We start from the raw sequence: 27,902 nt of genomic DNA, 5'->3' as shown, positions 1-27,902 counted from the left end.
GCTGGAGGCCAAGTGTTAAATCACTCAGCATTTACTTGACACACAAACTTAGAGGGGAAGGTCACCGCAGTAGCAAACACCCGTGACTAACAGACAAAAAGATAAGACACACACCAAGATAAAAAAATAAATCACTCAAGTATAATGGCGCACATTAAGATGTATTGTCAGGGTTTCAAGTATAGTTTGTTATTTTAGTTGGATTTCAACATGTTCTATTTAAAAATACCTGTCTACTGTTTATAATATACAACACAACAGGAGCAGTCAAGCTGTTGCCTCATTTTATTGAACCACCACCAATGGAAATGAATCACAAAAAAATTTCAAACAGTCACTTGGCAAGGCAGAAAATAATGGTACCGTTTGAACAGCGACGCCAGTGATTACACACAAGTTAGTTTGCATACAAAAAACGATAATAAATAATGAATGTACAATCTTTTGAACACTTTCAGGGGTTGCTAATAAACGGACAGTGTTGCACACACATTGTATTGCACGGTGGGGGGGGGCGGAGGGGCTGACGTGGCCGTCGATTAGCGTTAGCTTAGCACGGGCAGCAACAATAGCGCTTAATGGCAACGACGGGAAGGCAGGAAACGCGGCGGGAGATCAATACAGATTAGCGGGCGGTGACCAGGCCGAGGATGTTTTGCTCCATTTCAGGGGTGGGGCCTTCATCATCCTCGTGGTCACTTCCTGGAATTGTGCTGCCACTTAAGAGTGTGTGCAGAAAACGGCGTCACGTGGCAACAAAAACATCCAGAGGTTAAATACCAACGTGTGCTTCTTCTTGACCGCCTATGCTGACTGACACCTTTCAAAAACAAGATCACTTTTTTTCTGAAATGTGGGCTAAGCGTGGCAGTGAAGTTTAACGACTTGCCATAAAACAAAATCTGCACCAGCGTCTTGCGTGATGAATTTCTCGTGATTTACGAACGGCCGCTATTTGTGCCCAGAAATAAATACAGGTAACAGCTGCACTTCAGCTTAAGTTGTGTGCGTGCACACCTCTTCACATTTTGGTCCTCAAACACGTGAACAGGCATCAACTTGTATTTCCCCTAAACGACGTTCCATGGTTCCCTTTTAATCGTGAGTCAATTGCCGGTTCGCTTTCCACTACGTTTTTCAATTTGACACGGTATTTAAGTGTTGTGGGATTGTCGTTTATATTTGCGGTTCAAACTTATTAGCATTTGAGGGCATCGACTACGATTTGCAGCGGTGCTCACTTCTGATCCTCCCCCCCTAAAGGTGAATAATAAGGGAGGAAAAAGTCATTTTTAAAAAAATGTTCTGTGTAAAAATAGTCAGAGCTCTTAAAAAAGGCAAAAAAAATTGTGGTCAATCTCCGCTTAAAATGCGTTCAATCTCCTCCAGCCTCTTCAAGGCGGCAGCACGCTTTTGCTCGATGCTGCCCGCCTGCCCGGCGGACTTGGACTGAGTCCGTGTGTCGGGCTGGCCCGCATCCAGCTCGGAGTGGTCGGGTTCTGCGGAGGATTTCCACGCATTCTTCTCACCGCGGGGACTCCGCCTTTCCTCCTCCGCCGTCGCTGGCTTGTCTTCCTCCACCAGGGGCTGGCCGGCGGCGCTCATGGCCGCCATCTTGCCCCTGACGATGTTCAGATGGCGCCGCACGTACGCTGTGTTCGGGGCCAGCGCCAGCGTCTCTTCCAGGCAGCGCTCGGCCCTCGGCAGGTCTCGCTCCTCGAAGTAGACCACGCACAGGTTGTGCTTGCCCTGCACGTTGCCCGGGTCCATCTCGAGGATGCGCTGGAAGCAGGCCTTGGCGCCGGCCGTGTCCTTTTTGTGATTCATGAGGATGTCGCCTTTGAGGATGAGGCCCTTGATGTGCTCCGGGTGGTGGCGCAACAGCTCGTCCAGCACGGGCAGCGCGTCCAGCTCGCGCTGCGACTGCGAATAGAGCAGCGCCAAGTTGAAGAGCGCCGAGCGGAACCCCGACTGAAGCGCGATGGCTTTGTGCATCCAGCGCTCGGCCGCCGCGTTCTCCTCCGCGTCCATGGCGAGCATGCCCAAGTTGAAGTAGCCGTTTGCGTCGTCCGGCTCCTCCTCCACGTAAGCTAGGAAGCGGCGGTTGGCCTCGGGCCAGAACTTGGGCTCGCCTAGGGAGCGGGAGGAGGGGGGGGACAAAATGGCACTAGCCTTAGTTATACAGGGCTCCCTTACTTGCACAATTCCTGACTTCAGTTTGAGTAATGGCCTGGTTGCTGCTTTGTCGTACGCACAAGCTTCAGAAACGGCTGCTCCAGGTTATTCTTGGATACCGCAGCGTTGTTAAAATTGATGTGTCGAAATTTGTTTAAAAAAACAAAGACAGCGTTCGAACAGGGTGTCCTCATTTTTATCAGATGAATGGATACACCCCGTTGTTGTTCAAAAGTCTTGGGCCACTGCAATACTTCAAGGGGAATTTTTTTCCCCGCATGTATTCTTCCATCTCTTATCTCACCGCCAGTTTATACAAATCGAGGCTTCGCCTATCTGCGGTAAATCAACAGAAGCAGATCGAGCAGAATGAGCGTGAGAAATTCACTTTCAGTGAACTGCGACAACATGACGAACACGCCAGCAACCTTTCATTGAACTGCCATTAGTCATCTGTCTTGTCATCCGGAGTAGCGAGCGCTAACAATGCTAACAATAGGCCACTTAGCGCCACACAAGCCTCCAAGTTGTCCGCGTTTCAATTGCACTTGTGAGTGCTATGACAAACATGCAAAGGAAAGTGACAATTCCAGAATGAAATTTGATTTGTTTAGAACATGCAAATGTTAGAGATAAACAGCTGTAACCTCAAGGAAAACAGCAAGAGCTGTCTTTTTTTTTCCCATGGGCAAAAGTATTCATGTAAAAAGTTTTTTGAAGGAAAAGTTATTTCTGAGATTTTTATGAACAATGTTACACAACCATTTTTTAAAGAGAAAGAAGATGATCTTGATTTGGGATAGAAGACGGCCCCAAATCAAGAAATATATATATACATTTTGCAGACTTTTTTCTCTCAGTAATTTCACTTTTCTTTTACGGAAAAAGTCATTACTTGCATCGTTGTGTAACTTGTTTTCTTAACATTGTAAAAATAGCAGTATTTACTCGTCATACGAGGGGAAAAAAGGTCAACTTATTTCAAGAGGGGGGAAAAAACATAATGAGTGTTCTGTCAGAAGGGAGCAGAAGCCAGCTATTTAAGTGACAGTTGACTGATCAGAGTGCAAACATGAGGTGAGTGGCGGCGAGGAAACAAGCAGCCTTTTATCTCCGTGACTCATTCCCTTTGTTGCAGCAGTTTAAACACAATTCGACAGCAATAATCCTTCCTCAGTCTTGACTAAACTGGAATTAGTTGGCCGCTGACACACAATGCGACGGAGTTTACAGAACCCAGTGCCGTTCAGTCCTTCAATCACCTTAAATGTTTTATGTGTCAGTCAAACGAGAAAAGCCAGAGATGTGAGACGTGAGGACGTTCAAACTCGTTCTGCATTATTAGCGTCAACGCCCAGATTGCGTTGGCAGGCAGGCGGCAGGTGGTGCCGCCGCCTGCTGGTTTTTCTGGTAGGGCTGCATGGTTCAAAATAATTCCCATTGGTTTATTTTCAAGGAGCATTTATCTGGACGGTAAATCATCAAATGTTTCAGGTGTGAGGACGTTGTGATATGGTTTCTCATGCTGTTATTGCTTTGGACGCGTGCTCAAATGGCACTTTTGCTGTCTTCGTTTATATTATTTTCTTTTTATTTTCCCCCCTCTACTGTTTTTGTACTGATGCATATCAGCGTTAGCGCGGTGGCGGGAACTAAAAGAGCACTCACCTGACTCCTGCATGAGGAGGGCTGAGTTGAAGAGCGCCAGCTTGTGGCGCGGGCTTAGCCGCAGCGCCTGCTCGAAGTTGCGCAACGCCTCTGACGGCTCCTTCATTTCGATGTGCACAATGGCCAGGTTGTACCACAGGTCGGCGTTGGCCCCGTCCAGCTCCAGGGCGCGCAGGTACGTGTCGCGCGCCTCTGTGAGCTTGTTCATTTGTAACAGCAACTCTCCTCTGTCAACGAGACAGACAGTTTTCATTCAGTCTTACCAGAATAAATTAAATACCAATTTATGAACGTTATTTTATTTATTTTATTTACAGTCGTAGCTAGTCTTATTTATTTATTCATTTATTTTTATATTTATTTATTTATAATTATTCATATTTATTCATTTAGTTTTTTTTTTAATAGTATTTTGATGTGGCCCGCCGTCTGCAAAGACTCACCTGCTGATGTACGCCTGCTTGAAGTCAGGCCTCATGCTGATGGCCTGCCGATAGAGCTGGTCGGCTTCCTCCAGTCGAGACTCATTCGAACGAATCAGATTGGCCAAGTTGATGTACACGTTGAGATGGTTGGGGGCCACACGCGTCGCGTATTTTTTACCGGGGATAATCTGCCAAGACAAGACCAAATTCAACTTTTATCCGAGTCGTAGGATGCGCCTGGCTTACCTGCGGCATGAGGGACTTGGCGATTAAATAGGCGTCTTCGGCCTCTTTGGACTTGTTCAAGTTCTTGTAGGTTCTCCCGACGTTCATGTGGGCGCCGATATCATCTAAGATGGCAATGTAAATCCATATGGAGTTGCAGTGGAGCATTACACGAATAATTAGCGGCGACTTACCCGGCTGCACGGAGGTGGCCTGCAGAAAATAGCGCAGCGCTCTGCTGTAATCGTTTTGGTTCTCCAGAGCGTGGCCGACGTTGTTCCACAGCTTGGCGTTGTTCTTGTTCACCTTCAAAAAAAAAAAAAAAAACTTTGCTCAATCAAGAAGGAAAGCCTCATCGTCATCCGGGACATTCTACCTTCAGAGCCGACATGAACAGCGTATATTCCGACTCCCAGTCCCAGTTCCTGTTGAAGGTCTTGACGGCATGCGTGGTCAGCAGGACGCCAATCATCAGCCATGAAATTTTCTTCAAGTACCTTCAAAATAAAAGCCATTATCAATGTAGAGAAACATTTCTTCCTTCCACCAACTGCACAAATGAACTTAACAAGCATGTTTTGGATGAGGCCAGAGTTCCGGGAAAAAAAGCAACAGTCGAAATTGAACTCAAAAGAAGTTATTCTATTCTGTGAGACCTCTCTGTCGGCTTCTCAAATATTCCTGTCATGGAAATGTTCCACAAAACAAGAAGAGAAAAATGCACCAGTCTCCTGAATACAGTGGACCTGCTTTCAAAACTAGATGATACGATCAGGGATTTCAGAGTCGCAACTTGCTCCCTTCATTGCGCACAACAGGAGACTTAAATGATGGAATGCAGTTCAAATTAGAGGAACATAAAGTTAAAGAGGGTCAATGTCTTTCCTTCAAGTCATTTGATCTTGTCTGCCACGTTCCACATGAGCTGGAAATCTCACATGCTCTGGATGACCTATTTGAATATAGACAATATGACAAGGTATTTGCCACCTCCAAAAATTACTTTTTCCCCCCCACGTGTTAAGATCATCAAATAAATTGAAAGGGAATACAAATATAATCGAAGTAAACACAAAATGCTGTTTTTAAAAAGTGACTTCATTGTGGCGATTCTCATTTTTGGGAAAGCTAATTTCCCTTTTTTTTTTTTTTTTTAAACCACATCTGCTCAATCCAAAAAAAAAGCCTAAATATAACCTGGCGGCCAAAATACAAGTCAAGGAAAAGTCGTAAGTAATTTCGAAAGCTTTCCGAATCCTGTGCCGGTAAACCATGAGGAGCACAAATTCGGCACAAATGGAGAAAACATGACTCAGTGGTGAGCAGGCGGCCTAGAGAAATTCTCCAGGCAGCACAGCGACAACTCATCCAGGAGGGTCACGCAGAGCATCAAAAATGCCGTCGGCTAACTTAAGGACAGCATTCGCGATGCTCGCGCTTAGTTCCGCTGACATGTGGTTTCAAAGAATTCCATTCCACCAAACTTCGATGGATGATGCGAGAGAGGAAAATATTTTTGTTGCGCGATAGTGAGGAAATTGCTGGCTCAAAAACAGCACCATCAAAACAAATTGGCCAACTTTCTGTCTATTTTCGGGCAGGAGTTCTGGAGGATCTTTCATGTGTCCAGTCATGGTGGATCATCAAACCCAGAAAACTGGACTAATTCAACGTGCTGGTGATGCGGCATGTTTTTTTTTTTTCCCCCAATATAATCCTTTTCAAACCAAAATGGCCGATCGTCTCATCTGCTTACCCTTTGTGTGAGAGCACCTTGAATCCGTGTGCAACCAGCACGCAGAAGCCCATGCTGGGGACATAGAGGACCCTCTCGGCCACAACAAAACCCACCGGGAAGAAAAGGTTGGAGGCGGGGATGAAGGGCAGGACGATCAAAGACAAGGCCTGGAAAGAAGACGGGAGGAGGAATGTGAGCCGCTAAGAGTTTGATGCTCCATCTCCTGATGGGGAACGTTGCGCAACATTTTTTTTTTTTCCAAAAACAACGCATTGTGGACTCGAGTCCCCACTAAAGTTGATCTTTTGTTCTCGTTTGCGCTCTGAGAGAATGTTCGCCGACAGTCGAGGGGAAGGGCCTGTTGCGCAACGCCGCTAATTAAATTTCAGCGTGGTGTTTTTATTGGCACGCCAACATTTTCAAAACGTTAACCTAATATGCCACATTTATGTAACCGGCTGGGATGAAACGCGAGTGTTTATTCAATTGCAGATGGGGAGGCATGTTTTTGGGACGGCTTGAAGGGCTTGTCTGTAAATTATACTAACGTCGAGCACAAGTGTGGCCTAAACATGGAGGAACGTAACAGTCGAGCGAGCCCACATCTGTGAGCATGATGGTCCGCCTCACCATGACGACCGTCTTCGCAGAGCTGCGTGAGCAGGTGATGCTGCGGTACGCCAGCAGGCTCAGAAGGACGTAGAAAAGCAGCGTGGCCAGGTTGCGCCGGTCCAGAGCCGACTCCACCAAGGGGATGGTGCCCATGGTCCAGTCGCAGCACAACTCGGACGGGTTGAGCAATAGCCAAGCGTTGACGGGAAGCAGGTAGTTGAAGGTCAACTGGCGGGTTGGCGTCGGGCTGACGGCCGCCGGGTTGTCAAACCTGAAAAAAGTTGCGCTTGTTATGTCCTGGTGTCATGCGGGAGATCTGGGGAACCCACAAGTACTTTGACGTGTGGCTCAAAAAACATGTTTGGGCCTGCGCCACGTTAATCCTAATCCTGCCTAATTCAAGTTCCTGTGTTATGGCTCGGCCTGCTTTATCCTCAGAATTCTGGCCCCCTAGGAACCTGAAGACACTTTGAGGATTATCGGCTTAGCGCTTGTCGGGCGAACCGTTGAGGAATTTTATCGGAGAGATGGCCGATTCGATGGCAGACAGCGACAAGATGACGGGGGGTCAGCAACATGAGGGCTCAATAAAGACCGTAAAAAAGTCTAGCCTACCTGGTGAAGATGGGCAACTGCGACTGGATGACCTGGACACGCACTATGACGAGCAGCAGCGTGCTGATGACCAGCACGATGAGCTTCAGCAACATTTGGAGGACGGCGTACGGGAAGGCGCCTTTGCCCCGCAAAGCCTGCTTCAGTGTGCCCAGCAGCGCCGGTAAAGTGAACTGGCAGAGAGAAAAGATTTTCATTGAACTCATTCTTGTTTCGTCAATTATGAAATATAATAATGGTTATATGAATCTTCTTTGATGGTTGATTCACTTTCCTTGAGGCCTTCCTTACCCGTTGGGCCACAAAGACCTCGTAGACGCAGCAGATGCCGACCACGGTGATTCCCTGCTCTTTGCACAATGTCGCCGCCGCCACCAGCATGACGGTCAGAGCGATGGGCGCCCAGACTAAAAAGCAAAAAAAAAAAAAAGAAAGACACAACAAGTTAGGTAACGAGAGAGCAAAGGACAGAGAATGATGCGTTCGGTGACATCTGCTCTGCCCTTTCCTTGTGCGGTTTGGGTCTTGTGCTCAAAATGCTTTGGAAAATTTCTGATAAAGGATCTTAATCGCCAAAGGGCTGTTAAGGATTTCTATAATGTAATAAAGCTTCTTAAATAAGCGCGCCATGTGAGCTGATGACAGTCGATACACAAGAGCGATGTAATCTGACATTTCAGTTTGGAAGCCTATACGGGTTAGGCTTTGCAGCTTTGCGGGGGGGGGGGGGGATGGAACCATGATTTTTCAATTTTCCTTTTAATGTGGAAAATTGATGTGACACTCAAGTAAACGGAGCTATATAATCTTGGTCACGGAGCCAATTAAACTTACCAAGCCGTATATTTCAAATTCTTGGCTGTCATGCAAATAGAAAAATATGCCATATGGACAAAATTTGAAGACGTCCCCCGGACCGATGTGCTACAGAGTGGAGACAGAAACAAAAGGGGGGGGGGGGGGCAATCTCACCTATGGAGTGGTCGGCGCCGGTCGATTTGGTGTAGGCTAAGAAAGCAGCCAGGAGGAAGATTGACGACAAGAGTTCGGCTCTGCCAACCACACCGGTCACCTGGTTGGGGTCAAATATTGTGCTCGGTCAGCAGTTTTCTCAAGTAATACCTCATGTGAAGTTAAAGGTTGGTGCCATTTATAAATGCCGAAAAAGGTGCATGGAAATAAGGAGAAGTGAGCATCAGGTGTCAATCACTAACAAAATTTAAAAGGAATGTTTCACTTGGAGAAGAAAAACATGAAATATGATGTAAGTATGAAAACAGAGACTGCTTCTTCTGGTCACATCAAAGCCTTCCGAGTGAGTAATGAGCAGATTCATCTTTGGACACCTCTTATTAAAGATGAAATGTTGTGAGGGACGACATTGTTGCGACAGCGGCAAGGCGAGACATTGAGTGCCCTCATGTGGACGTGCCCGTGTTGGGCGGGACGCATCACATGATAGGGGCTTTTAATGCCTCTTGCTTTCTTTTCTTATTTTTAGGCATAGAAAAGGCTCATACAATGATGACATTTCATAAAACATGAGCCTGAAAAGCACGCTCGATTTTAATTCATTTTCTATGCTACTAAGTTTTGCTTTTTGGTTATCCTCTCAGGCAATGCTTTCTTTTTGATACCAAAAGAAGTCTTGTTTACAGGCAAAACACAGACTTAAGACTGAGATGAAAAAGAAAGGTACGATTGTAAAATGTCAATCACAGCAGCCCCATGAAAATCAATATGAAAATATTCTTAACTTTGAAGTTGGTATGGTGTCCAAATGTCAAGTTTGGTCAAATCCAGTCATGGTCTAAAGCGGTGATTAAAGTCACGTCATGTCACTTTATAAAAATAAAAAAAAAACTGTCTGCTTTGGTGTGTCTCGGCACTTTGATTATTCCAAGAGGAAAAAAGGTCAATTACTTCGTACCAATTACAAAGGTCTGGATTCGTTTTGAGAGTCAGCACCCGTTTGAATGCGCTCTGATGACATCATTAGATTTAAGTGGAACAGTGAGAAATGTCTAATTCTCCCAAAACAACAACAACCGAGCTTATTATGTCACATATTTCGACTTAATGGGTTTAGATTCAATCATCGTTTGGTTCGCCTTGTTGCCAACTGCGCCGAGACAAAAACAGGGTCGGCCGGTCGGGATAAAATGATATTGCGGAGAATGACGCACAAGGCGAGCATTGTGCCGTGGTGCCTATCACAAGGAACAAATGATCCTTTTTCGGGAGATGCTAGACAACGATAACCGTCTCACTCAAGGTTTGTCAGGCAAAATGGCTGACATTGAAGGAGGGGAGCAAAAGATTTGCTTTCATTTGTTTGTGTACGCGGGTCTATGTAGGACAGGATCAATTACAAGTCCTAATTGCTGGGAGGTGGGCTGAACACAGACCACCCCCCCTTTACAGGGGAACAATCCCTCCCGTGTTAAAACAGTCAACTGAAGGCTTTAGGTTACGAGTGAAAGCTTGAATGACGGTTTTCATGGCCTGTCAGCTTTAAAGAGCCCAAGTTAAGCTAACGACATTTCAGCCAAAGAGAAGCAACGTGAAAGACGACTGTATGTAGTGGATCAAAATGAAATAACCAGGGAGTTTGCTACGGCGAGCCAAAATTGAGAACAACTCACGGCTTCTGTGTGGATGGGGTGCACGGCAAAGAGCAGCGCCGCCACCAGGCCGGACGTGGAGTCCAGAAAGAGGCGGCACACCCGCAAGAAGATCAGGCAAGAGACGGCATGGAGCATCACATTGAAGAGGTGGTAGGAGGCCGGCTTCAGCTCGCTCAGCAGGTAGTTGAGGCGGAAGGTGAGCACCGTTAGCGGCCGGTAGGACTTGTGGCTGCGTTCCTGAACGGGGGGGACACGAAATATGTACTTTATTTAGGTCTGGGTGATATGGCCTTCAAATAAACCCGAATTTCTGATTTGAACTGAGTTTCTTCTCCTTCCCTGGGAATCGACGTACCTCTGACATAGGTGTACCCCAAAAGTCGTTGAGGAAGAGATTCTTCAACGGCGTGGCAGGCCGCAGGTCCTTGTTGTCGAGGATGGCCGAGACATCGTCAAACACGAAGCCGCACGACAGGCTGTTCCAATAGCACGCCACCACCACAACCGTAAGCAGCAGCGCCTCTTTCCAGGAAACGGCAGCCATGGCGCAGCGACGCCGTTCATGGATTGCTGTGTGGGAAAACAGACGTGATTTTGATTGGATAGGTTTGGGTAGTTAAACAATGTTGTTTGATAAATATATATACACTATTCTGCATGGCAGCAAAAAGAGGAATTAGTTTACAAAAGCACAATCAGTGATGAAAGCACTTGCATCCAGGTTCGAACCAAGAACTTCAGAACTATGAAGCAAAAGTGCTCATCAATTTTCCAACAAGCTATCTATAACATCACCTTGGTCAATATTAAGCATAGTAAAAAGAACAGTAAGTTAATTAGGACATAATATTCTTCCAGTCGACTTTAGACATTAAAGCAAGAGCGTTGAAAGACATACAACCGGAAGCTTGACAGCTGACTAAACCCCAAAACAGGGCGTAACTCGCGCTGTTGAGACCCCCTAGTTTGTAGGACAGTTTTTAATTTTCCAGGTAATTTTTGCAAACAAAAAAAATCTTCACCGAACATTCTGCACTGCGTATTCTACAGGCAAAGCATCTTATCATTAGCTCGCCACCATCCAGGAGTTACTTTTGTAGCTAATGCTAGTTTTAGCCTTGCGACATGAGATGAAGGGGGGTTTTTATCCTGGCATGTTCCATCAAATGAAGTCATTCGTGTCGCCGCGTACCGTGTTCTCAAGAGGATCGGGGTGCAGTTACAGACGTGACAAGAATCAAATAAAATGATTGAAAGTCAACCAAAAAGTAGATAACACGATACAGCAAGGGGATTCCGAGTTGTGCGCACGCGCGAGCCAGATTCGGCTTGTCATGATGACTTCCGGGGCAGAGGCGACAGGATAAAAAAAAAACGTGCCGGTGTCATTTGAAATCCGTGACAAAAATCAGATAAATCGCTAAATATGTGTAACCCTATTCATACTTTTCAATTAATTGATATTGTAAAAATAAAATAAAACTAAAAATACATCGCAGTAGCAACACGTTTTACACTCCGAACCATTAGGGGCGGTATAGAGCGTTGTGCATGAAAAGAAAAAAGTGCCGAAAGAGAAATTCAACAACAAATATAAACGGTATAACCACGTTATACATCATTTTTGAATTAAATGAATTATGGATTTTTTTAAGATATAACGAGCTGACTGGGACTTTATACTGCTGGACAACGGAGAGGTAAATGATGTTATTCGCGATGATGCCACACTTATTGTCAACTCCGCAAAGATAGTTGGTGCTTATTTAGAGGAATACTTGTCAACATTTTGTGATGATATCAGCTTAATTGTACTTTTTTAAGTTGTGTTTTTGCTTTTGTTTTCTGACGGTCATCAGCTGTGTGTGGCATCGCCATGGCTGAAACGATTGTTGCATTCGAGTGGGATGCGATGAGGAAGATCGAGCTGCAGAACCTCCACGAATGTGACAAAGATGAATTGGACGATCTTGTAACGCGGGTCACTTCGGTAACTATCCAACACGAATACATAGTGAGCCCAAAATAAATGTGCATTCTTTTTTTTAGTGCATTTCATTGCTTTTTTTGGTATGGCGTCTTTTCTTTCTTCCTCTCCATCCTTTCAACTAATTACTTCCTTCCTTTTCTGTCTTTTGATATCATGGCATTGTACTTCATCCCTCCTTTTTCTACTTAAATGTTTATTAACTTTATTGTATTTTCAGGCTTCCCATTTCCCTCCATTCTCCACAACCTTTTTACTTTGCAGCGCTTATTGACTACTTTTCTTAAAATTACTTTTCTGCCTTTGTTTTGCAATACTGTGCACCCCCCCCCCCCCCCCCCCCCCCCCAATATAAGCAGTTCATAATAAAATGTATCACTGAAACACCTGCTCTTGATGTTATTCCACTGTGGCTATCTGTTATTTCACATGACGCCCGCCCATGTATCCAGAATGTCTGCACTAGTAAATCACATGAACATGACACAAAGTCAGTTTTCCCACATGCTAAATGTGTCTGACGGTACGTAAAACAAGTTCGTCTTGATTGATGCCGTTAAGAAGCTTCTTCGGCTCATTTCAGTGAGCATCAAAGGATCCAGTTTTATTGGTCTTTTTCCTTTTTAACACAAAAATTCCAAAAAGTAGCAAGACCTCACGCGTTGAGAGTGTGATTGAAAAACTTTGCAAAAAATTCCAACATCACACAAAAAGTCAGTGTGTGGCGTGAAAGCTCATCCCGGGGAGCGTCAAAGGGTTAACTGCTATGCTTTGCTATTGAAACAAATAATCTAAAAGGCAGACCAGTTCGGGGGGGGCAATACACGTTGAGAATTTTACCGCAAGATGGAAAAATGTCAGACCCCAGCATATGGTGATAATTTTCTTATAAAAGCTTTCATTGGCTTTTTCTGTTGGCATTGCAAGAACTCACAGGATGAGATTTTGCTCGAAGGTCTCCGTGACTATTTTAGTCTTGATTTTATTGCAATGAGGAATTTGTTAACACCCGTTTAAACTTGTGTGGCGTTGCCTGTATCGTTCAAAGTTTTTACGATGGCCCTGGTATGACAATGCAATTGATAATTGCTTCTTTTTATTAGGGGTGTACTTTTTAATCACGTAATCACAGATGAAAGCAAGACTTATCTTTCTGTTGAATCAAAATAAAGCATCTACAAACATCTGCTTTGACTTTGGAAAACAATGGTAAAAGATTTTGCCGATTTTCTGACACGCTATGGACCAAACCATAAGTTGTAGTAATCAGCGTATCATTCAACTTCAGCAAAAACGCATTATCCGAAATGGGCCCCTTTCTTTCAATGATGCCACGTAGCATCAAACATATGGAAAAACCAAAATGGGCTCTTGCTTGTTTATTCGCTCACGCAGAGAGCGATGCCACACAGCATCAAACACACGAACAACCCCAAAACTTTACGAGTCGACAATAAATCGTGTGGTGTGGCTCGTAAACACCCGTCAACAGTCATTTCAAGAAAAAGTCGTGATTATTTCGCAAATGTGTGGTCAAAACGACCCTGTGAGCGGTTCTTGTTTGTCATCGGAATATTTATTGTCATTTTTCACACGCTTTTTTACAATCCAGTGCCCCGCTGTGAGACACAATAGCAAATTTGGCTGAGAAAATTTAGAAAACAAACTATTTAAGCTGTCAAATTTGAAGTCACAATTACGATTGAAATAAGTTGAAAATGAAAGCTGACGTGGAATTCAAGTTAACTGCTGTCCAATAAATGAAACTTATTAGTCAAGCCTCCCCCGAGTTGCTGTTTGATGTGAACTCTGTACGTGAAAGGTGCAATTTTTATTCCTTATTTGGTGCCGTTCTTATGATCTGATTTATGTTGCAGACTGGAGAATGGCGGCTGGAGCATCAAGCTCAGCAAGATGTCGTCCACGTACTGCGAGTGTTTCAGTCTCTGCTCAAGGTCCTTTTCTACTCTCGTTGCGCAACATCAACGCTATTTTACAAAACATTCAAATGCCATTTTGTTCTCCTCTCGCTTCAGATGAAGCATCAGGAAGCGTCTCTCGCCGAGCAGTTGATAGAAGAACAAGAGAAAAATGGTCGGTACTGATATTTGTCTGAATAAAGACACGGCTTACTTTTTGACAATAACATCTGCTGTGTAGAAAATAAACTTCAAGCCAAGATGTTGCGACTGGAGGACGAACTCAAGGTAAGGCTTAGTGTATTACAAAAATGTAAATCCAGCTCGCTTGTCTATTGATATATTAAAAATGTATCAAGTAATTGCATATATCAAACATATCAATCCAGGATTGTTTTTTTTATTGTTCTAAGATGAAAAACAATTCAGCAATATGACATCAGAAGGAGCGATGCTGTCCTCGCCAATGTTTTGGAAACAGAGCTACTTGTTGGCTACTGATTAATGCAAGTGGTTGCGCTGTGATTGGCTGAGCACCTTAAGAGGATTACGGCTAATTCCGAGCATGGCGGCAGACTGGCTGCCATGCTCCTTTGGATTGCGTCTTCCCTTTTTCTTTCTGAATTTTTGTACACGATACAACTCTTGAACCCGTTAGTATTGCAAAGAAGGTAATCTTGGTAATCGGTGTCTACCACATATGACCTAATATTACCTTTTGGGGTTTTTTTTCTCCCTCGGTGTGCTCGGGTCTCAGCATGCCAAGAGCGTCGATGGCGGTGGCGGGACAGACAGTCGCTTCTTGAGGAATGAAATCCGTCAGCTGGAGACGCAACTGGAACAGAAGGAAAAGGAAGTGAGCCACTTGAGGAGGGAGATGGGAGGAAGCAAGAAGACTATCGAGGAGGTGAGAGCGTCACGTCGGCGTGACCACTCGACAACATTTTCAACAGATGTGCGGTTGCTCTCCTAGTTGGTCCAGCGAGCGGAAGCGGCCGAGGACGAGGTGAAGACGTTGAAAAGAGAAGTACGTAGCCGCCACGTAAATAACAAAGCTCCCCCCCGCCTCTCCACCTTCATCTTCTCCATCCAAACAAATCTTTCATTTTGTCATCCATTTTTTTTCCTTACATCTTTTCCACTGTTCTCTCTGATCTTCTTTGCCAAAGATAAAAAAGCTCAAGAAGAAGGTAAGACTCGTATGTTGTGCAGTTAAATTAGATTTACAGACTCCGATTCCATCGCCAACCCTTCGTCGTTAGCTTGGTCCGAACGCAAAATGTTTTATAAATAAGCAAAACGTCTTCTGTATCAAAGTCTTGAATATGGATAAAATTATCTAAATCTCTCCTGGGTCAGAACACGCAGCTCCAGCGAGATGTGGACTTTTACCAAGGAGAGTTGGAGCGTAAGGAGACGGCTGCGTCCAAAGAGGAGACTGCCGAAACTCAGAGGAAGCTCAGCTCAGCCAACCGCCAGCTCTCCCAGTGCCTGGACGACCTTCAGGTACGTCACTCTCCTTCTCTATTTGACCATCTCCACAGATCTGGTTTGACTTCCATTTAGCAAGCAGAAGATGAGATCTTACGGCTGAAGGAGGACAACCTCCACATGCAGAAATGTGTGATGGAGTCAGCCAAGGAGATGGAGAAGATGAGCGACGAGTACAACCAGATCAAGATGGCCGTGCATCAGTGCGACTCCTTGACCGACCAGCTGAGGAAAGAAAGAGATCGTGCCGAGCTGCAGGTAAACTGCCTCCTCCGTGACCACTCGCGTCTTCATGTTCCTGACATGTTCTTCATGTGCAGGTCAGAGAGCTGACGCAGAAGATTAACTCCATGACGGAAGAGGACGACCCCATTATTGCAGCGGTGGACGCCAAAGTGGATCAATGGAAGGTCGGCGACTCGAAGAACTTTTTGGCACTTTTTTTCCACCCGGCAGCTGGTAGAAATTTAAGAGTAGTTTGAGAAGACACGCAATGTGCAATCTTGATTTGTCAAAAACAAGAACTTTGATAAAAAATATGACATTTGAGGCGCGACTGCTTTCAAGCTGGTAGGCAGATGTTCGCCCACGTTTACGACGTGTTCGTGACTTGACAGAAAGTGCTGTCTGAAAAGGATGAGGAGATCTCAGTCTATCAGCAGATGATCCGTGACCTTCAGCACAAATTGCGTGTGGCCCAGTTGGACTTGGACAGGAGCAACATTGTCGCCTTGCAGCAGGTCTGCTCCACTTTGATGTCGTCTCATAAACATGTCCGCCGGTATGACCGAAACGAGTGTTGGGGCAAACTCTGCAGGCCGTGGAGGAGCGAGATGATCAGTTAAAGATTCTGAGAGAGCAAGTGGAGCAGTTTACGGGCGAAATGGAGAAGCAGACGCTGCTCATGGAGGGACTCAAGGTGCCCAAACAGGAAAGTGGAGGTAAATAGTTGAACCACTTTTTGGTTTGTGACAAAACATTTAAATAATCTAATTGAAAAATTACTTTGACACAAGGTCTTTGCATTCCCAAATAAAGTTCTGAGTTTTTTTTTTTTTTTTTTTAATGTTTTTGTGTTCCAAACAAACCACTTCCAATAATTTGGGTTTCCTTATCAAAATAATTCCAATATGTTTCCGCTCCCCAAAGTACTCTAATTGCGATGTTGTTTAGTACAAAACAAAAAAAGTTTCTTGAACTCAACACAAAACATATGCGAATCAAAAACATCTGAATGTGTCACCTGATCGCAAAAAAAAAAATGAGCAAAAGAAATCTTGCTGCTTTGAAGCTCTAAAAAAAAAAAAATGGATTTGTGTTTAAGCGCTGGTCCAGCAGAGAAAGATGGAGGAGCTCACGTCCAGGCGGGACGCTGTCGAGATGAGAGCGGCGGAAGCGGAGGAGGCTTTAAAACGAGCCGAAGCTCACGCCGAGGAAAAAGACCGAGAGCTCATCGAGGCCACCAAGCGCCTGAGCGAGTACGAACGTGTAAGCGAATGACAGCACACACAAGTCGTTCACGGCATCCCGTCGTTCTCACAGTCGCTTCCGTCCTTCTTCGAAAAGCTCCGGACTCAAGACGTTGCATAATGAAGGCTCTTTTTTCCATGGTCCAGGGCATTTATGGTCTGCGGGAAGCCATCGGTGAGATCAAGGAGTGCAAGAGTCAAATTCAAAAGAGAGATTTGGAGTTAGAATCCATGACCAAAGACATCAATCAAGCGTACATGATGATCGATCAGATCTCAGAGGAAAATGAGGACTTTCGAGAAAGACTGGGTGATGTTTTTCATCGTGGCATTACAACAACAACTATTTCTGGAGCACAACAACAACTAAGAAAAGTTCTGTACAAGATACAATTTGTCTGATTCTTGTTATTTTTATTTTATTTTTTTGCCAAGGCTATCAACCCAAACAGGAAGTGGACCTTGGCGAGTTCAGAAGAGCCCGAGATCTTAAACAACGGCAATACAAAGCCGAAAACCAAATACTCACTAAAGAGGTAAACGCAAAGCATTGCAAATTAATCCAATTAATCGTTTTTATCGGATATTTTTTGGACCTGACTTGTTGTTCAGATTGAACGTCTTGAAGAGGAACGACTGGAGATGAAGAAACAAGTCCGACTTCTGGCCAAAGAGAAAGGTGACTTCATCACTCTTCGCTTAAAAGATGCGTGAGAAGCTAGCCAACTTCAAATATCACACATTTTAACTCATCATCAATAAATCAGTGGCCATTTTGTTTCCAAAGGAGCCATTTTGAGGTCATTTCCAAAAGGTGTTTCAGAAAGGAACTGATCAGTGCTTTGTAGAATTTTGTCTTCACCCGAATTTGTGTCCACAGGGCTGCCACCGTCCATCTTGGCGGATGTCTCACACAGCACAAGGAAGCCGACAACTCGCACAGATGAAGAGCTACGAGCCAAGGTCAGCTCCAGGGAGACCGCAGCACGTTTTCCGAAAGACATTTTAAATCATTTACGAGGATATTGTTTACAGAATGAGCATCTGGAAGAAGAAGTGAACATGCAGAAGAGACAGATGGAGCTCCACAAGACGCAGTTTCAGCTCAAGTGTAATCAGAATCGTTTTCGACTCACCTTCCGCTTGGTCTTTGCGTTTAACTATTTTCTGTGTCTTCTCAAAGTGGAGCAGCTCTCCAAGGAGAAACGAGATGTGGAGGCTGCACTCAAGGACGTCCTCCAGGCTTTGAAGGCCAAGGAGACCAGTCCATCTGACGCAGACTCCGGTATTTCCGGTCTGGTGGATGTGAGTAATCTCCCCGACGATCTTTTAACCTTGACAGTCAACCCGTTCCTGGTCTTCTGTGGGCTGTTCCCATGGCGGCCATCAAACAAACTTCCTGAACCTCAGATTTCCAGGTTGCTCAACAGGATTTTCATTTTCCTGCATCCAGACAGAGGTCATGGGGAAGCACCTGACGTCAGACCTCAAGTCTCAAATCCACCAACTGGTGGGCAGAAACGAGGAGCTCCGTCGGGAGCTTAAGTCCACCCGTGAGGAAGCGACTGGCAGTGTGGCTCAACTCGCCGCAGCCAAAGAGAAGGTATGGCGGCAGGACCATCTTGATTTGAGTACAAAGCAACTTGGCTTGTTTTGACTTTATATGGTGTCAGATGAGCCACCTGGAGGCCAAGCTGGAGCACCTGAGGAAGTCGGGCGGCGGTATCGGTGGCGCCATCTTCCAGCCATTGACCATCCCTGAAGGCCTGGAAGCCAGCAGCACAGAGGTCATCAACTCCTTGAATGAATACGTCGTTCGACTGCTTCAGGTATGTGGATGTGTGATTCAATGAATACAAAGCATTACTTCATATTTTCGTTAATTGATGTCAACTAGGAAGTCCAGAACCAGGAGAACACGCGGGACAAGATGACGACGACACTGGAGGAATACAAAGAGAAGTTTGCCATTCTTAGCCACCAGCAAGGGCTTCTGTACGAGGAGTACCTCAGGTTTGGAGGATTCTATTGCACTGAGGTGGTCGAAGGCGGACATTTTCTAGAAATCGGGGATTTTTGTGCAGTGAGAAGTCGCAATGGGACAAGGAGAAAGAAGCTTTGACGAGCACCAGAAGCAAACTTGAGGAGAAACAGCAGTTGGAGGATGTTAAACTCCAGCAGTTCAGTGTAAGCGAGATGAACTTTCCCCGCCTCGTGTACTGGAAATAAAGACCAGGCTTTTTTTTTTTGTACTTTTGCCTTTCACGTGTAATTAAGCCAAGGAGGTTATTAACCTCTAACCCAGCATGTGCACACTTAACATCCCACAGTCAAGATGGTTGGATGACTTTTACTGCTAGCATCTGCTGTGACGTCTCAAATTGTTGTCAGTAAAAATAAATGTATTCACTTGACTCCTACTATTAGGACCTACTGGAAGCCCTTGAGAAGGACCCAGAGGAAATCAAGCGGCATCTGAGCGAAGCGCTGCGCAAGTTGACCGTTGCCAAAGTTAATGAGAAGAAGCTGACTCGACGCTGCACCACACTGATGGAGCAAGAGCAGCATCTGCGTAAGGAAAATGGCCGACTGAGGGACGCCGATGTTCAAATGCAGACGGCCGTCACGCAGAGGATCGGCGACTTGCTCAGATACAAGGCAAGCGATTGTCTCATTTGGAGCAGATCTTTGCCTGGCGTTTATCCACTTTATTTCTTCTTCCATCTTTGGACTTTATGTCAGAAAAAACCCGGCTGTCCTTTTTTACGGTAGCCATTTTTGTTTCACCCCAAAAAAGGAAACTGCAGCGTACAGGGTAGCAGCATTACAGAAGACCTTGGATGACAGCGTGCCGGCGTCGGAGCTGGAGAAGGCCAACAGGCAGTACACGGAGCTCACCGTCAAATACAGAGACGTGCTACAAAGAGATGGACTGCTGGTCAAGAGGACCACAAACTTGGAAAATCTGGAGGTGTGCAAACACACCCCTTACGAGAGGGGTTCTACTCGTGGAACACAAGATCTCAGATTGTTCTTATTGTCCCTTCAGAGTGAGAATGCATCTCTAAGAGGACACGTGGCTACCATTAGCAAGGAGCTGGAGATCGCCAAGGAGAAGTTACACACGCTGGAGCACGCGTGGGAGAATGCGAAGCTGGAAATAAGCCAGGGCGATGCAGAGAAAGGCCCAGACGAGGGGGCGTCGGTCGCCCGGCGGATGGCCACGCTGGAGATGAAGGAGCTCAACGAGCGTCAAAGGGCGGAGCACGCCAACGCTATGTATGAACGGATGAGGAGCTCACTCGGCAAAGTGGAGGAGCGCAACAGTGAGCTGGAGGCCAAGTTTGCTGAGGTAGGATAAAAAGTTTCACATTTTGCTATTGAATCGTTTGAATTCTCTACGTTCTCGTCCTCAGCTGACCAAAATGAACGTGGAGGCACAGCACCTGGAGCGAGAGCTCAGGGACGAACTGGCTGACTGCGTGACGAAAGCGACCAGCGACGCCGACCGGGCGAGGATCGCACAGCTGGAGGCCACCGAGGCACAACTGCGCTCCGAGCTTTCAAAGTGGGCAAAAAAAAAAATACTATATTTTTTTAATGATATTATTCTGACAGCCTTTATGTGTTTTTAACAGACTTCGGGAGGTTTCCGACATTGCCATGAAACAGGCGTCAACTTTCCAGGCCAGACAACATTCTAAAGATAAGGAGGTGGAATCTTTGAGGAAACAAATCTTAGACTACCAGGTAATCACCCGCCTAGCTTCTATAACCACTGATTTTATGGAACACGGGTGTTTAAACTCGGTTCTTGAGCCCGTCTTGAACGTCCAAAAAATCTAAACACAGAATGAAGTCCAAAACACATCCTGTCCAATCTCTAATTTCTCATCAGTCTCAATCGGACGAGAAAGCCCTGGTTGCTAAGCTCCACCAGCACGTCGTGGCTCTTCAACTCAGCGAGGCGGATTCCTTGGCTAAGTTGTCCGCTTCCGCCGCCCACGTCCGACATTTGGAGGCGCTCTTGCGGCGCACCGAGCAGCGTCTGGATGCCAGCGAGCGGACGCTGTTCCAGGCCCGGCAAGAGGCTGGCAGCCGGTGCCGGCGCCTGCGGCAGACAGTGCAGTCCCTGCGCCGGCAGTTTGCTGGTGCGCTGCCGCTGCAGCAGCAGGAGAAGTTCTCGTCCACCCTTGTGGGCCTCCAGGAGGAGAAGGCAAAGGCGTACCAGGAAAGGAGGGAGGCGGAGGAGGAGCGCAGGAGGGTGGAGGGCCGGGCACAAGAGATGGAGTTGAGGCTTCGAGGCCTAGAGGAGCTCTGCGCCACGTTGAAGGACGCCAAAGGGGCCCAGAAGGTTAGTTGTCCTTACGAGTCAGTGTGAAAAGAAACCAGTACCCAGAAAAAAAAAACTCCCAGGAGTCAAACGTTACTTTTGTTTGCTGATTTTACAATACAGGTACGCGAGTGGCACAAGAAGATGGAAGAAGCCCATTTGCAGGAGCTGAGGAAGAGCAGGGAGGTGACAATGCAGAAAGAAGAGATCCGCTACCTGAAGAATCTGCTTGAGGAGCAGGAGAGAATCATCCACTCACTGGGCGAGGAGATTGTGCAGCAGAATATGGTGAGCATGAAAGTCAAAAAGCCTGTGTCACTTTGGTTCCTAATTTATTTTGGTGAAGATTCAAGAAGAGCGCCAGCTTGCGTGGGACCAGCGCGAGTTGGAATTGGAGCGTCAATTGGATCAGCACGAGGAGTTACACCGAGGCACGGAAAAGGTTGGAAGCACTTTTCAATTTTATCAATTCAGATTTGTCAAGGGAGATTCAAAATCCAAAGGGTATTTTTGTATAAATATTGAGAGATTCTGTGATTTCAGGCAATCGATGCCCCCAGCTACCTCCCGGATACAAATCTACCTCCCGCTCAACAACTTGAGTCTGCCTTGAGAAAAATCAGCGAGCAAGTCGACGTCATCTCCAACACGCAGGCCGCAGGAAAACGTTTGGAGGAGGTACCATCTCCTTCCATTTTGTGTCGCTTTTCAATCGTGCATGAGATGATACGGATCATTTCGCTCCAACGTAGAAACTGAAGGAGAAGGACGAAGCCTTGAGGAAGTCCGAACAAAACGTGGCGTCCAGGGACAAAGTCATAAACGAGCTGCGTCTCCGCCTCCCGTCCGTCGTCGCCAGTGGCGGCCGTTTACTGGCCGACTCTTCTGAACGTGACGGAGAAGCTCTCAAGCTGGTGCACAAAACTATCAAAGATCTCCAAGGGCGACTGGACAAGAAAGACGATGTGCTCAAGAAGTACCAGAACCAGCTGACGCAAGCTGTGAAGGTATGGTGAGACAAACGTGTTGCTGTTCAGTTCTTCTGACCGAGCTATTCATCTAAGGATCAAGAGGAGCTGATCAAGAGGCACGACGAAGAGCTGAGGATGCTTTATCAGAAGCTGGATTCCAATAATGACACCACCCTGGAGCGTCTCAAAAAACAGGCAGCGGTACTATGAACACAGTATTTGCTGAGCTTAAATATTTAAAAACAAATCACAACAATGTACCTTCTGGCATCCTACCTGGCAGGAAATGATGAAAAAGCCTAGCATCACTGTGCCGACCTCCAAACATTTGGATCGCATGGCCGAGTTGGAGCAGACTGTGGTCGAACAGGATATGTCGCTTGTATCCGTTACCAATAAGCTTAAGATGGCTGCCGTGGAATTGGAGCAAGTCAAGTTGGCCATGGATACGCAGGCAAAGAAACACGCTGACGAGATGTCCAGGTTAAGAGAGATTTCCAAAAATGACCTAAAAAAATATATAATTTGCTAACATGGTGGATTTTGCACAGGTTGAAGGAGTCTCATGCCGTAGAGGTGGAAGACCTGACCATGGAGACCAAAGACCAGAGGGGAGAAATAACAGAACTGAAGAAGGTGATTGACTCCCTACAGAAAGAACTGGAGATCCAAAAGGAGGCCAACAATCTGTCCCCAAGCAACACCCTAAAGAACTTGGTGGAACGCCTAAGACTGCAGCTGATCCACAAAGAGAAACAAATCAAGGTTTGTCAAGGATGTTTCTTTGATTTATTTGCATCACAAGCTTGTTCTCATGACGATTATTTCCTCAGGCTCTCAGCAAGGTTCTCTTAGAACTGCGGACCCAGATGACGTCTGCCGCCGAACAACAAGTCTTGGCCAACGCCGCTCAGACCGAGGAGAGGCTCAACGTACAGAAGCTAGTCGACAAGCACACCAAAGATCTGAAGGTAGGCTCCACATAAATGATGTTGACTGTGATTTGTTGGATCAAACCATCTCGTACTCCCCTCCACAAAGGCTCAGGTGCAAGAACTCAGCAATGAGCTACAAGTGGCCAGGGAGTCAGCGAAAAGAAATGAGAACACCCTCAGAAAGGAGATGGACAATCTCAACCAAGAGCTCCAGAAGAGCTTAAATCGTCACAAGACCCTTCAAGTCAAGAAGGAGGAAGCCGAGCAGGAAATCCAGGAGCTCCGAAAACAAGTCAAAAGACTCAGCAGCTGCATTCAGGTTAGAAAAAAAAAATATTCGAGGATAAAAACACATCTGCATTTTTATTCCATAAATAATTAATTTCCAATATAGAATCAAGCCATGCTCGATGGTAAGGGGCCAACTGTTGAGAATCTGCAGAAGAAGATCAGAAAGTTGGAGTCGGACTTGGAGAAGAGCGCTGAAACCAAAAGAGTCATTCAGGGAAAGGTCTGTAAAACCTTCAACCGTTATATATCTGTACATCATGTGTAATGTTTCATTCGCGCCAAGCTAAAAGCTATTTTACGTGTGTATTTGACAGAGCAAAGAGGAAATATTGCTTTGGGAGGAGGGAAAGAAGTGGCAGTCCAAGCTGGAGAAGATGAAGAATGCACTGAAGGACAAGGAACACGAAAACGACTCCCTGTCCAAACAACTCGGCACGATCAAAGATCTTTATGGCAGGTACGGTGTCAAAAATACGGACCATCAACGTTGTCATGATTCCAGACAAAATCACGATTGCCAAAGTTTTTCTTTACAACCTACCAAACTCTGAGGTTTCGTTCCAGAAGTCGTTACTGATGACCATTATTTCCATTTTGCTTTTTTATGGCGCTGAACCAGGCTAGAGCGTGAGAGGAACGTACTGCAGAGGAAAACAAAAGCTAGAGGTGTGACGGCAGACCAGGTGGCGGGAGCAAGACGAGATGAACTGGACAAAGACCTCGAGGAGCTGAAGAAAAAGAATGCGGAGTTGGAGACTCAGTTGATCGCCATAAAGTATGTATCCTGTTTTTTGAAGTAGACTCTCTTGAACTGGTTGACATCTTATCTCTGGCCGGTGGCTGCACTCAAGTCGATCCAACTCAAGTTCTTCCAATTCAGCCTCTCATTTATCACTTCAGGTGCGCCCGAGGAATCTGCCCTCGGCGCCCTTTTCTTCGTCCGCCTTTCCATAATTTAACTGTTTCTGCAGTTTAAGAAAGTCCACAAACGACTGTTGCTGACCTTCTCCGCATTTTGGCTCTCAACACAAAAGTGATGTTTGTATTTCGGGTGAACCTTCTAGGCAGCAACAGGCTCTAAGCCGTGACGCCGCTGTGGAAGATCTGACACGGAGGAACTGCCACCTTGAGGAAAGACTTCGAGCCGTAGAGAAGCAGACATCTCCCTCGAGACAGCCTGTGAGTGTTTCTGTGGAAACTCGTAACGGATTTGTAAATCTTCTTACACGGGACCTCTTCACATACATCCTCTTCTGTTTATAATTTAGCCCGGCTGTCTGTCCTTGTTTTCATCCATTTTTTTTTCTTGACTGATGTCAGTCGGTTTCGTTGCATGCAAAGGGGAAAAACCTGGAAGCTTTCAAAGGGATGACTTTTGACATTGGGTCGTCCGAAGCGACTGCGGCACATCGTCCGGATGAACCGCGGAGCTGCTCCGTGGACGTCAACGCAAACAGCCCGGAACGGTCCGAAACCGACACCGAAGAAAAGAGCACGAACCCCGAGGTGCCCGATAACCAGACGGCGGAAAAAAACGACATAGAGGGTGAAGATGAGATGGAAACAAAGGAAAGCGAAGGGAAATCCGAGGCCGTACCAGATGGTTCGGAAATTGCGGAGCCTGGATCAGGAGGATGTGAATCATTGTCTGCTGAAGAAGTTGAAACAAAAGATGACATTAATAAAGATGATGAATTGACAAGTCAACATAGTGATAAGGATGCGGGGAAATCAGGTGCGGAAAAGCCTGAGGGGACAGAACAAGATGAAGTGTCTACAAGGGAGGCAACGGCAGATATTCCAGATGTGACCAAATGTGAGAAACCAAGCCAAAGCCTAGACAGCGCTATCGGGAAACAAATGGATGATGGTGTGCAAAAGTCAGAAAGCAGGTCGCAAATATATCCAAAGGTACTGCAGGGCCCTCTGTCGACTTTTAGCACCACCGTAGTTTTAGTTTTCCTAGCGGAGTTGAAGACTTGTGAGTGTTCCCCCCCTTTTGAGTTTTTATTCCATAGTGGTGTGTTTAGGCAAAAAGTCCATGTGCACCTTTTTAGATTTGAGTCTTCAGACACTTACGTCTTTGCCTTTCTCTAGTTGTCAGCAATAGACGCAGAGATGCCAAGAGACACGGACCTCCAGAAGGAAAACCTCAAACTGGCGTCGGAGAATCTGGAACTTCGTCTCCAACTGGCACAGGCCAACATCGACCTGCCGAGGCTGAAGGTAAACATCGTGGCTGAGAAGTCACAATTTGTCTGTAGAATCCAGACAAGTGATTTGTTTTTCTAGAGTAAAGTTGCCGACCAGGAGGAGCTGTTCAGTGCGTTGAAAAAGGAACGTGCCGATTTGCAGAAGAGGCTGACCAATGCCAAAGTATGATCTCGCAAACATGACCAGATTTTTCCTTCCTATAGAACCCGACTTTTTTTTATGGGAACCTCTACAGGTTGGCTACAGCGGGAAAACTGTGCCTGAACTCGAAAAAACTATCCACTTGATGAAGAAGGTGGTGGAGAGGTTACAAAAGGAGAATGAGACGCTAAAGAGAACCTGTCAGGACAAGGCGTTGGAGCAAGAACACAAAAATCTACAGGTTGTCGTCCACACGACGCACGTTTTCACCAAAGCAGGTTCTAACAAGTTTTTTGCTTTCAAGGCCCAATACGACCAAGTGAAGAATCAACATGAAGCAGAGATTCGCAAAATGGAATCGAGATGCAGAGGACTGGAGAAAATAGTCATGGAGAATGACCGTCTCCGAAAGCAAGTCAAAAGGGTAAATTTACTCATGACTAACTTCAGCTATTTAAAGATAAGTCGCCCCTTTGCATGATTTTTGTATGTTAGCGAGGAGCTAAGTTTAGCTCAGGTTGCTTAACAGGCATTATGGAAAGTCTTTGCTGCGTGTAGAAGATCATTTGAAGGTTACATGTGGCAGCAGGAAGCGGAGGCGACAGAGAAGCTGCGAGTATCCAAGACCAGCGTGGAGTTAAGCTGTGAAAAGCTGGAGCTCGAGCTGGAGGAAACCAAGCAGAGACTCCAAGACGCGCTGTCGAAAGCCACCATGAAAGTCACTGATAGCAAAGCCACCAAGGCATCTGTGGTGACCCGGTAAGAAAACAGATTTTCGCTATCTGAAATTGTTTCTTTTAATGGATTATTTTTTCCTCCTGTTTTTGTAGAATGTTTGAGAACAAGATGAAAGAGTTGGAGAAGGAACTCTCAACGAAAACCTCCAGTCTCGCGGAACTCAAAGAGAAGTTGAAGGAGGCGAACCTACGTGAGGAGACCGCGCAGATCCGTATCCGACAGTTAAGGGACGAATCCAGCAAATTGGACGCTGCCTTCTTTGATGAAATTGAGGATTTTAAGTACAATTACAATGTGGAGGTGAAGAAGAACATCATGCTCGAGGCGCAGCTGAGGAAAGTGTCAGGTAGCGCCTCTGGAGACATGCTCAGTTGAGATAAAATTGCTCATGCAGCTTTTAGTAAATAACTTAATGTCTTTGATTTTACTTGAGCTAACATTCAGTGCCTTAAGCACCGTCTCAATTAGGACAGGGATATTTTTAAGTGGTTGGAAGTCTTACAAATGTTACTTTCATAAGAGCAGCTTCAAATGTAGTATTCTGTATTTTTATTTTTATGTTTTACACCTGTACAGTTCTCATGTAGTATTTATAGTTACAAATAAAACATTGGCAAGCTAATGAAGCATTTATTTTGATACCTTGTACAAGTGCGCTGTAATTCCTCGTCATGTCTTTTGATATATTTTTTAAAAAACAAAATAAACGTTCGGTCAATGACTACTTACCGGTGTGCGCATGCGCAATGGGTAGCAGAGCCGCTTGGGTTCACAATGCCGAGTACCTGCATAGACATTTTAACGCAAATTAAACTCATTCCTATCATAACACAAGCCCTTAAAATGCCAAAAACACGAATTTAAAATACTATGGTACACAAATTTCCTCATTTAGGCAAAATAAAGTGACAAACCCGACAAATCCACATACATAGCGTGTTGACCGAGTTGTTAGCTTGACGTGCTAGCTGCCATGTTCATCATTAGAGCGCTTCAGTAACTCAAATCGTTATGTACTACTAAGTTATCTTTTTGTAAATAATAATAAGATGCTGACTGGGCTTAATTATTCTCGCTTACCTCTGAAAAGATTAATAACAACCATACGACACAGGGGACAGAAACAGTCCAACCGAAATCCTCCCCAGGTGGCAAACAGCTGGTAGTAATTGGTGCTGACGTCACCATTAACTTTTTTTTTTTAACTTTTGCGCCTTGAAGATAATATACAAACATCATAAAAGCAAATATTTGTACTTATTACGCCATATAAACATCATAAAAGCAAATATTTGTACTTATTTTAATACTTACAGGATGGGTTTAGT

The 27,902-nt window shown here is 45.5% G+C and overlaps 2 protein-coding genes across 7 annotated transcripts; one reads left to right on the top strand and one right to left on the bottom strand.

Annotated features, from left to right (window-relative positions):
- Nucleotides 1-267: 267 nt before the first annotated feature.
- Nucleotides 268-27,757, bottom strand: tmtc3 (transmembrane O-mannosyltransferase targeting cadherins 3). 2 transcript variants are annotated; one of them, XM_088378487.1, is made up of 16 exons: nt 27,655-27,757; nt 27,304-27,359; nt 14,707-14,826; nt 10,441-10,655; nt 10,104-10,322; nt 8,431-8,530; nt 7,750-7,865; nt 7,459-7,631; nt 6,862-7,114; nt 6,250-6,398; nt 4,870-4,990; nt 4,688-4,799; nt 4,515-4,618; nt 4,287-4,456; nt 3,844-4,070; nt 268-2,132 (listed from the first exon to the last, which is right to left on the bottom strand). In XM_088378487.1, the coding sequence occupies exons 4-16, from the start codon at nt 10,627-10,629 to the stop codon at nt 1,354-1,356; spliced, it is 2,712 nt and encodes a 903-aa protein (XP_088234613.1). In that variant the 5' UTR covers nt 10,630-10,655; nt 14,707-14,826; nt 27,304-27,359; nt 27,655-27,757; the 3' UTR covers nt 268-1,353. The 2 variants fall into 2 exon arrangements, with proteins under 2 accessions (XP_088234613.1, XP_088234614.1); XM_088378488.1 differs by lacking the exons at nt 14,707-14,826; nt 27,304-27,359; nt 27,655-27,757 and adding an exon at nt 11,278-11,436.
- On the top strand, nt 11,625-27,196 carry LOC148396985 (centrosomal protein of 290 kDa-like). 5 transcript variants are annotated; one of them, XM_088378484.1, is made up of 50 exons: nt 11,625-11,785; nt 11,945-12,075; nt 13,950-14,027; nt 14,109-14,166; nt 14,233-14,279; nt 14,749-14,898; nt 14,965-15,018; nt 15,161-15,181; nt 15,351-15,497; nt 15,558-15,740; nt 15,803-15,892; nt 16,100-16,222; nt 16,300-16,423; nt 16,807-16,970; nt 17,099-17,261; nt 17,387-17,487; nt 17,564-17,630; nt 17,832-17,914; nt 17,987-18,062; nt 18,135-18,256; nt 18,405-18,554; nt 18,625-18,780; nt 18,849-18,964; nt 19,036-19,138; nt 19,379-19,609; nt 19,749-19,922; nt 20,001-20,303; nt 20,368-20,519; nt 20,590-20,701; nt 20,850-21,305; nt 21,408-21,572; nt 21,631-21,726; nt 21,828-21,962; nt 22,037-22,291; nt 22,349-22,456; nt 22,539-22,738; nt 22,807-23,020; nt 23,089-23,226; nt 23,297-23,509; nt 23,585-23,701; nt 23,796-23,938; nt 24,101-24,256; nt 24,546-24,660; nt 24,802-25,392; nt 25,579-25,707; nt 25,774-25,857; nt 25,931-26,077; nt 26,141-26,260; nt 26,426-26,595; nt 26,667-27,196. In XM_088378484.1, exons 2-50 carry the CDS (start codon nt 11,962-11,964, stop codon nt 26,947-26,949), a joined length of 7,497 nt encoding a protein of 2,498 aa, XP_088234610.1. In that variant the 5' UTR covers nt 11,625-11,785; nt 11,945-11,961; the 3' UTR covers nt 26,950-27,196. The 5 variants fall into 5 exon arrangements, with proteins under 5 accessions (XP_088234610.1, XP_088234607.1, XP_088234611.1 ...); XM_088378481.1 differs by having other exon boundaries at nt 26,423-26,595; XM_088378485.1 differs by lacking the exon at nt 15,161-15,181.
- Nucleotides 27,758-27,902: the final 145 nt, after the last annotated feature.

Source organism: Syngnathus floridae, chromosome 6, assembly GCF_059516105.1.
Source record: "Syngnathus floridae isolate MCC-2025c chromosome 6, RoL_Sflo_1.0, whole genome shotgun sequence".
Taxonomy (NCBI): Eukaryota; Metazoa; Chordata; class Actinopteri; order Syngnathiformes; family Syngnathidae; genus Syngnathus; species Syngnathus floridae.
Note: the sequence above shows the minus strand (reverse complement) of the source record. Positions and strands in the feature narration are given on the sequence as shown.

Coding starts and splice junctions, on each gene's coding strand:
- LOC148396985 (XM_088378481.1), top strand. CDS start 11,962: ATGGCTGAAACGATTGTTGCATTCGAGTGGGATGCGATGAGGAAGATC. Junction 17,262..17,386: donor GGACTTTCGAGAAAGACTGG/GTGATGTTTTTC, acceptor TTTTTTGCCAAG/GCTATCAACCCAAACAGGAA. Junction 23,510..23,584: donor GACTCAGCAGCTGCATTCAG/GTTAGAAAAAAA, acceptor TTTCCAATATAG/AATCAAGCCATGCTCGATGG.
- tmtc3 (XM_088378487.1), bottom strand. CDS start 10,629: ATGGCTGCCGTTTCCTGGAAAGAGGCGCTGCTGCTTACGGTTGTGGTG. Junction 7,632..7,749: donor AGGTCTTTGTGGCCCAACGG/GTAAGGAAGGCC, acceptor TCTCTCTGCCAG/TTCACTTTACCGGCGCTGCT. Junction 4,991..6,249: donor AAGGTGCTCTCACACAAAGG/GTAAGCAGATGA, acceptor TTTATTTTGAAG/GTACTTGAAGAAAATTTCAT.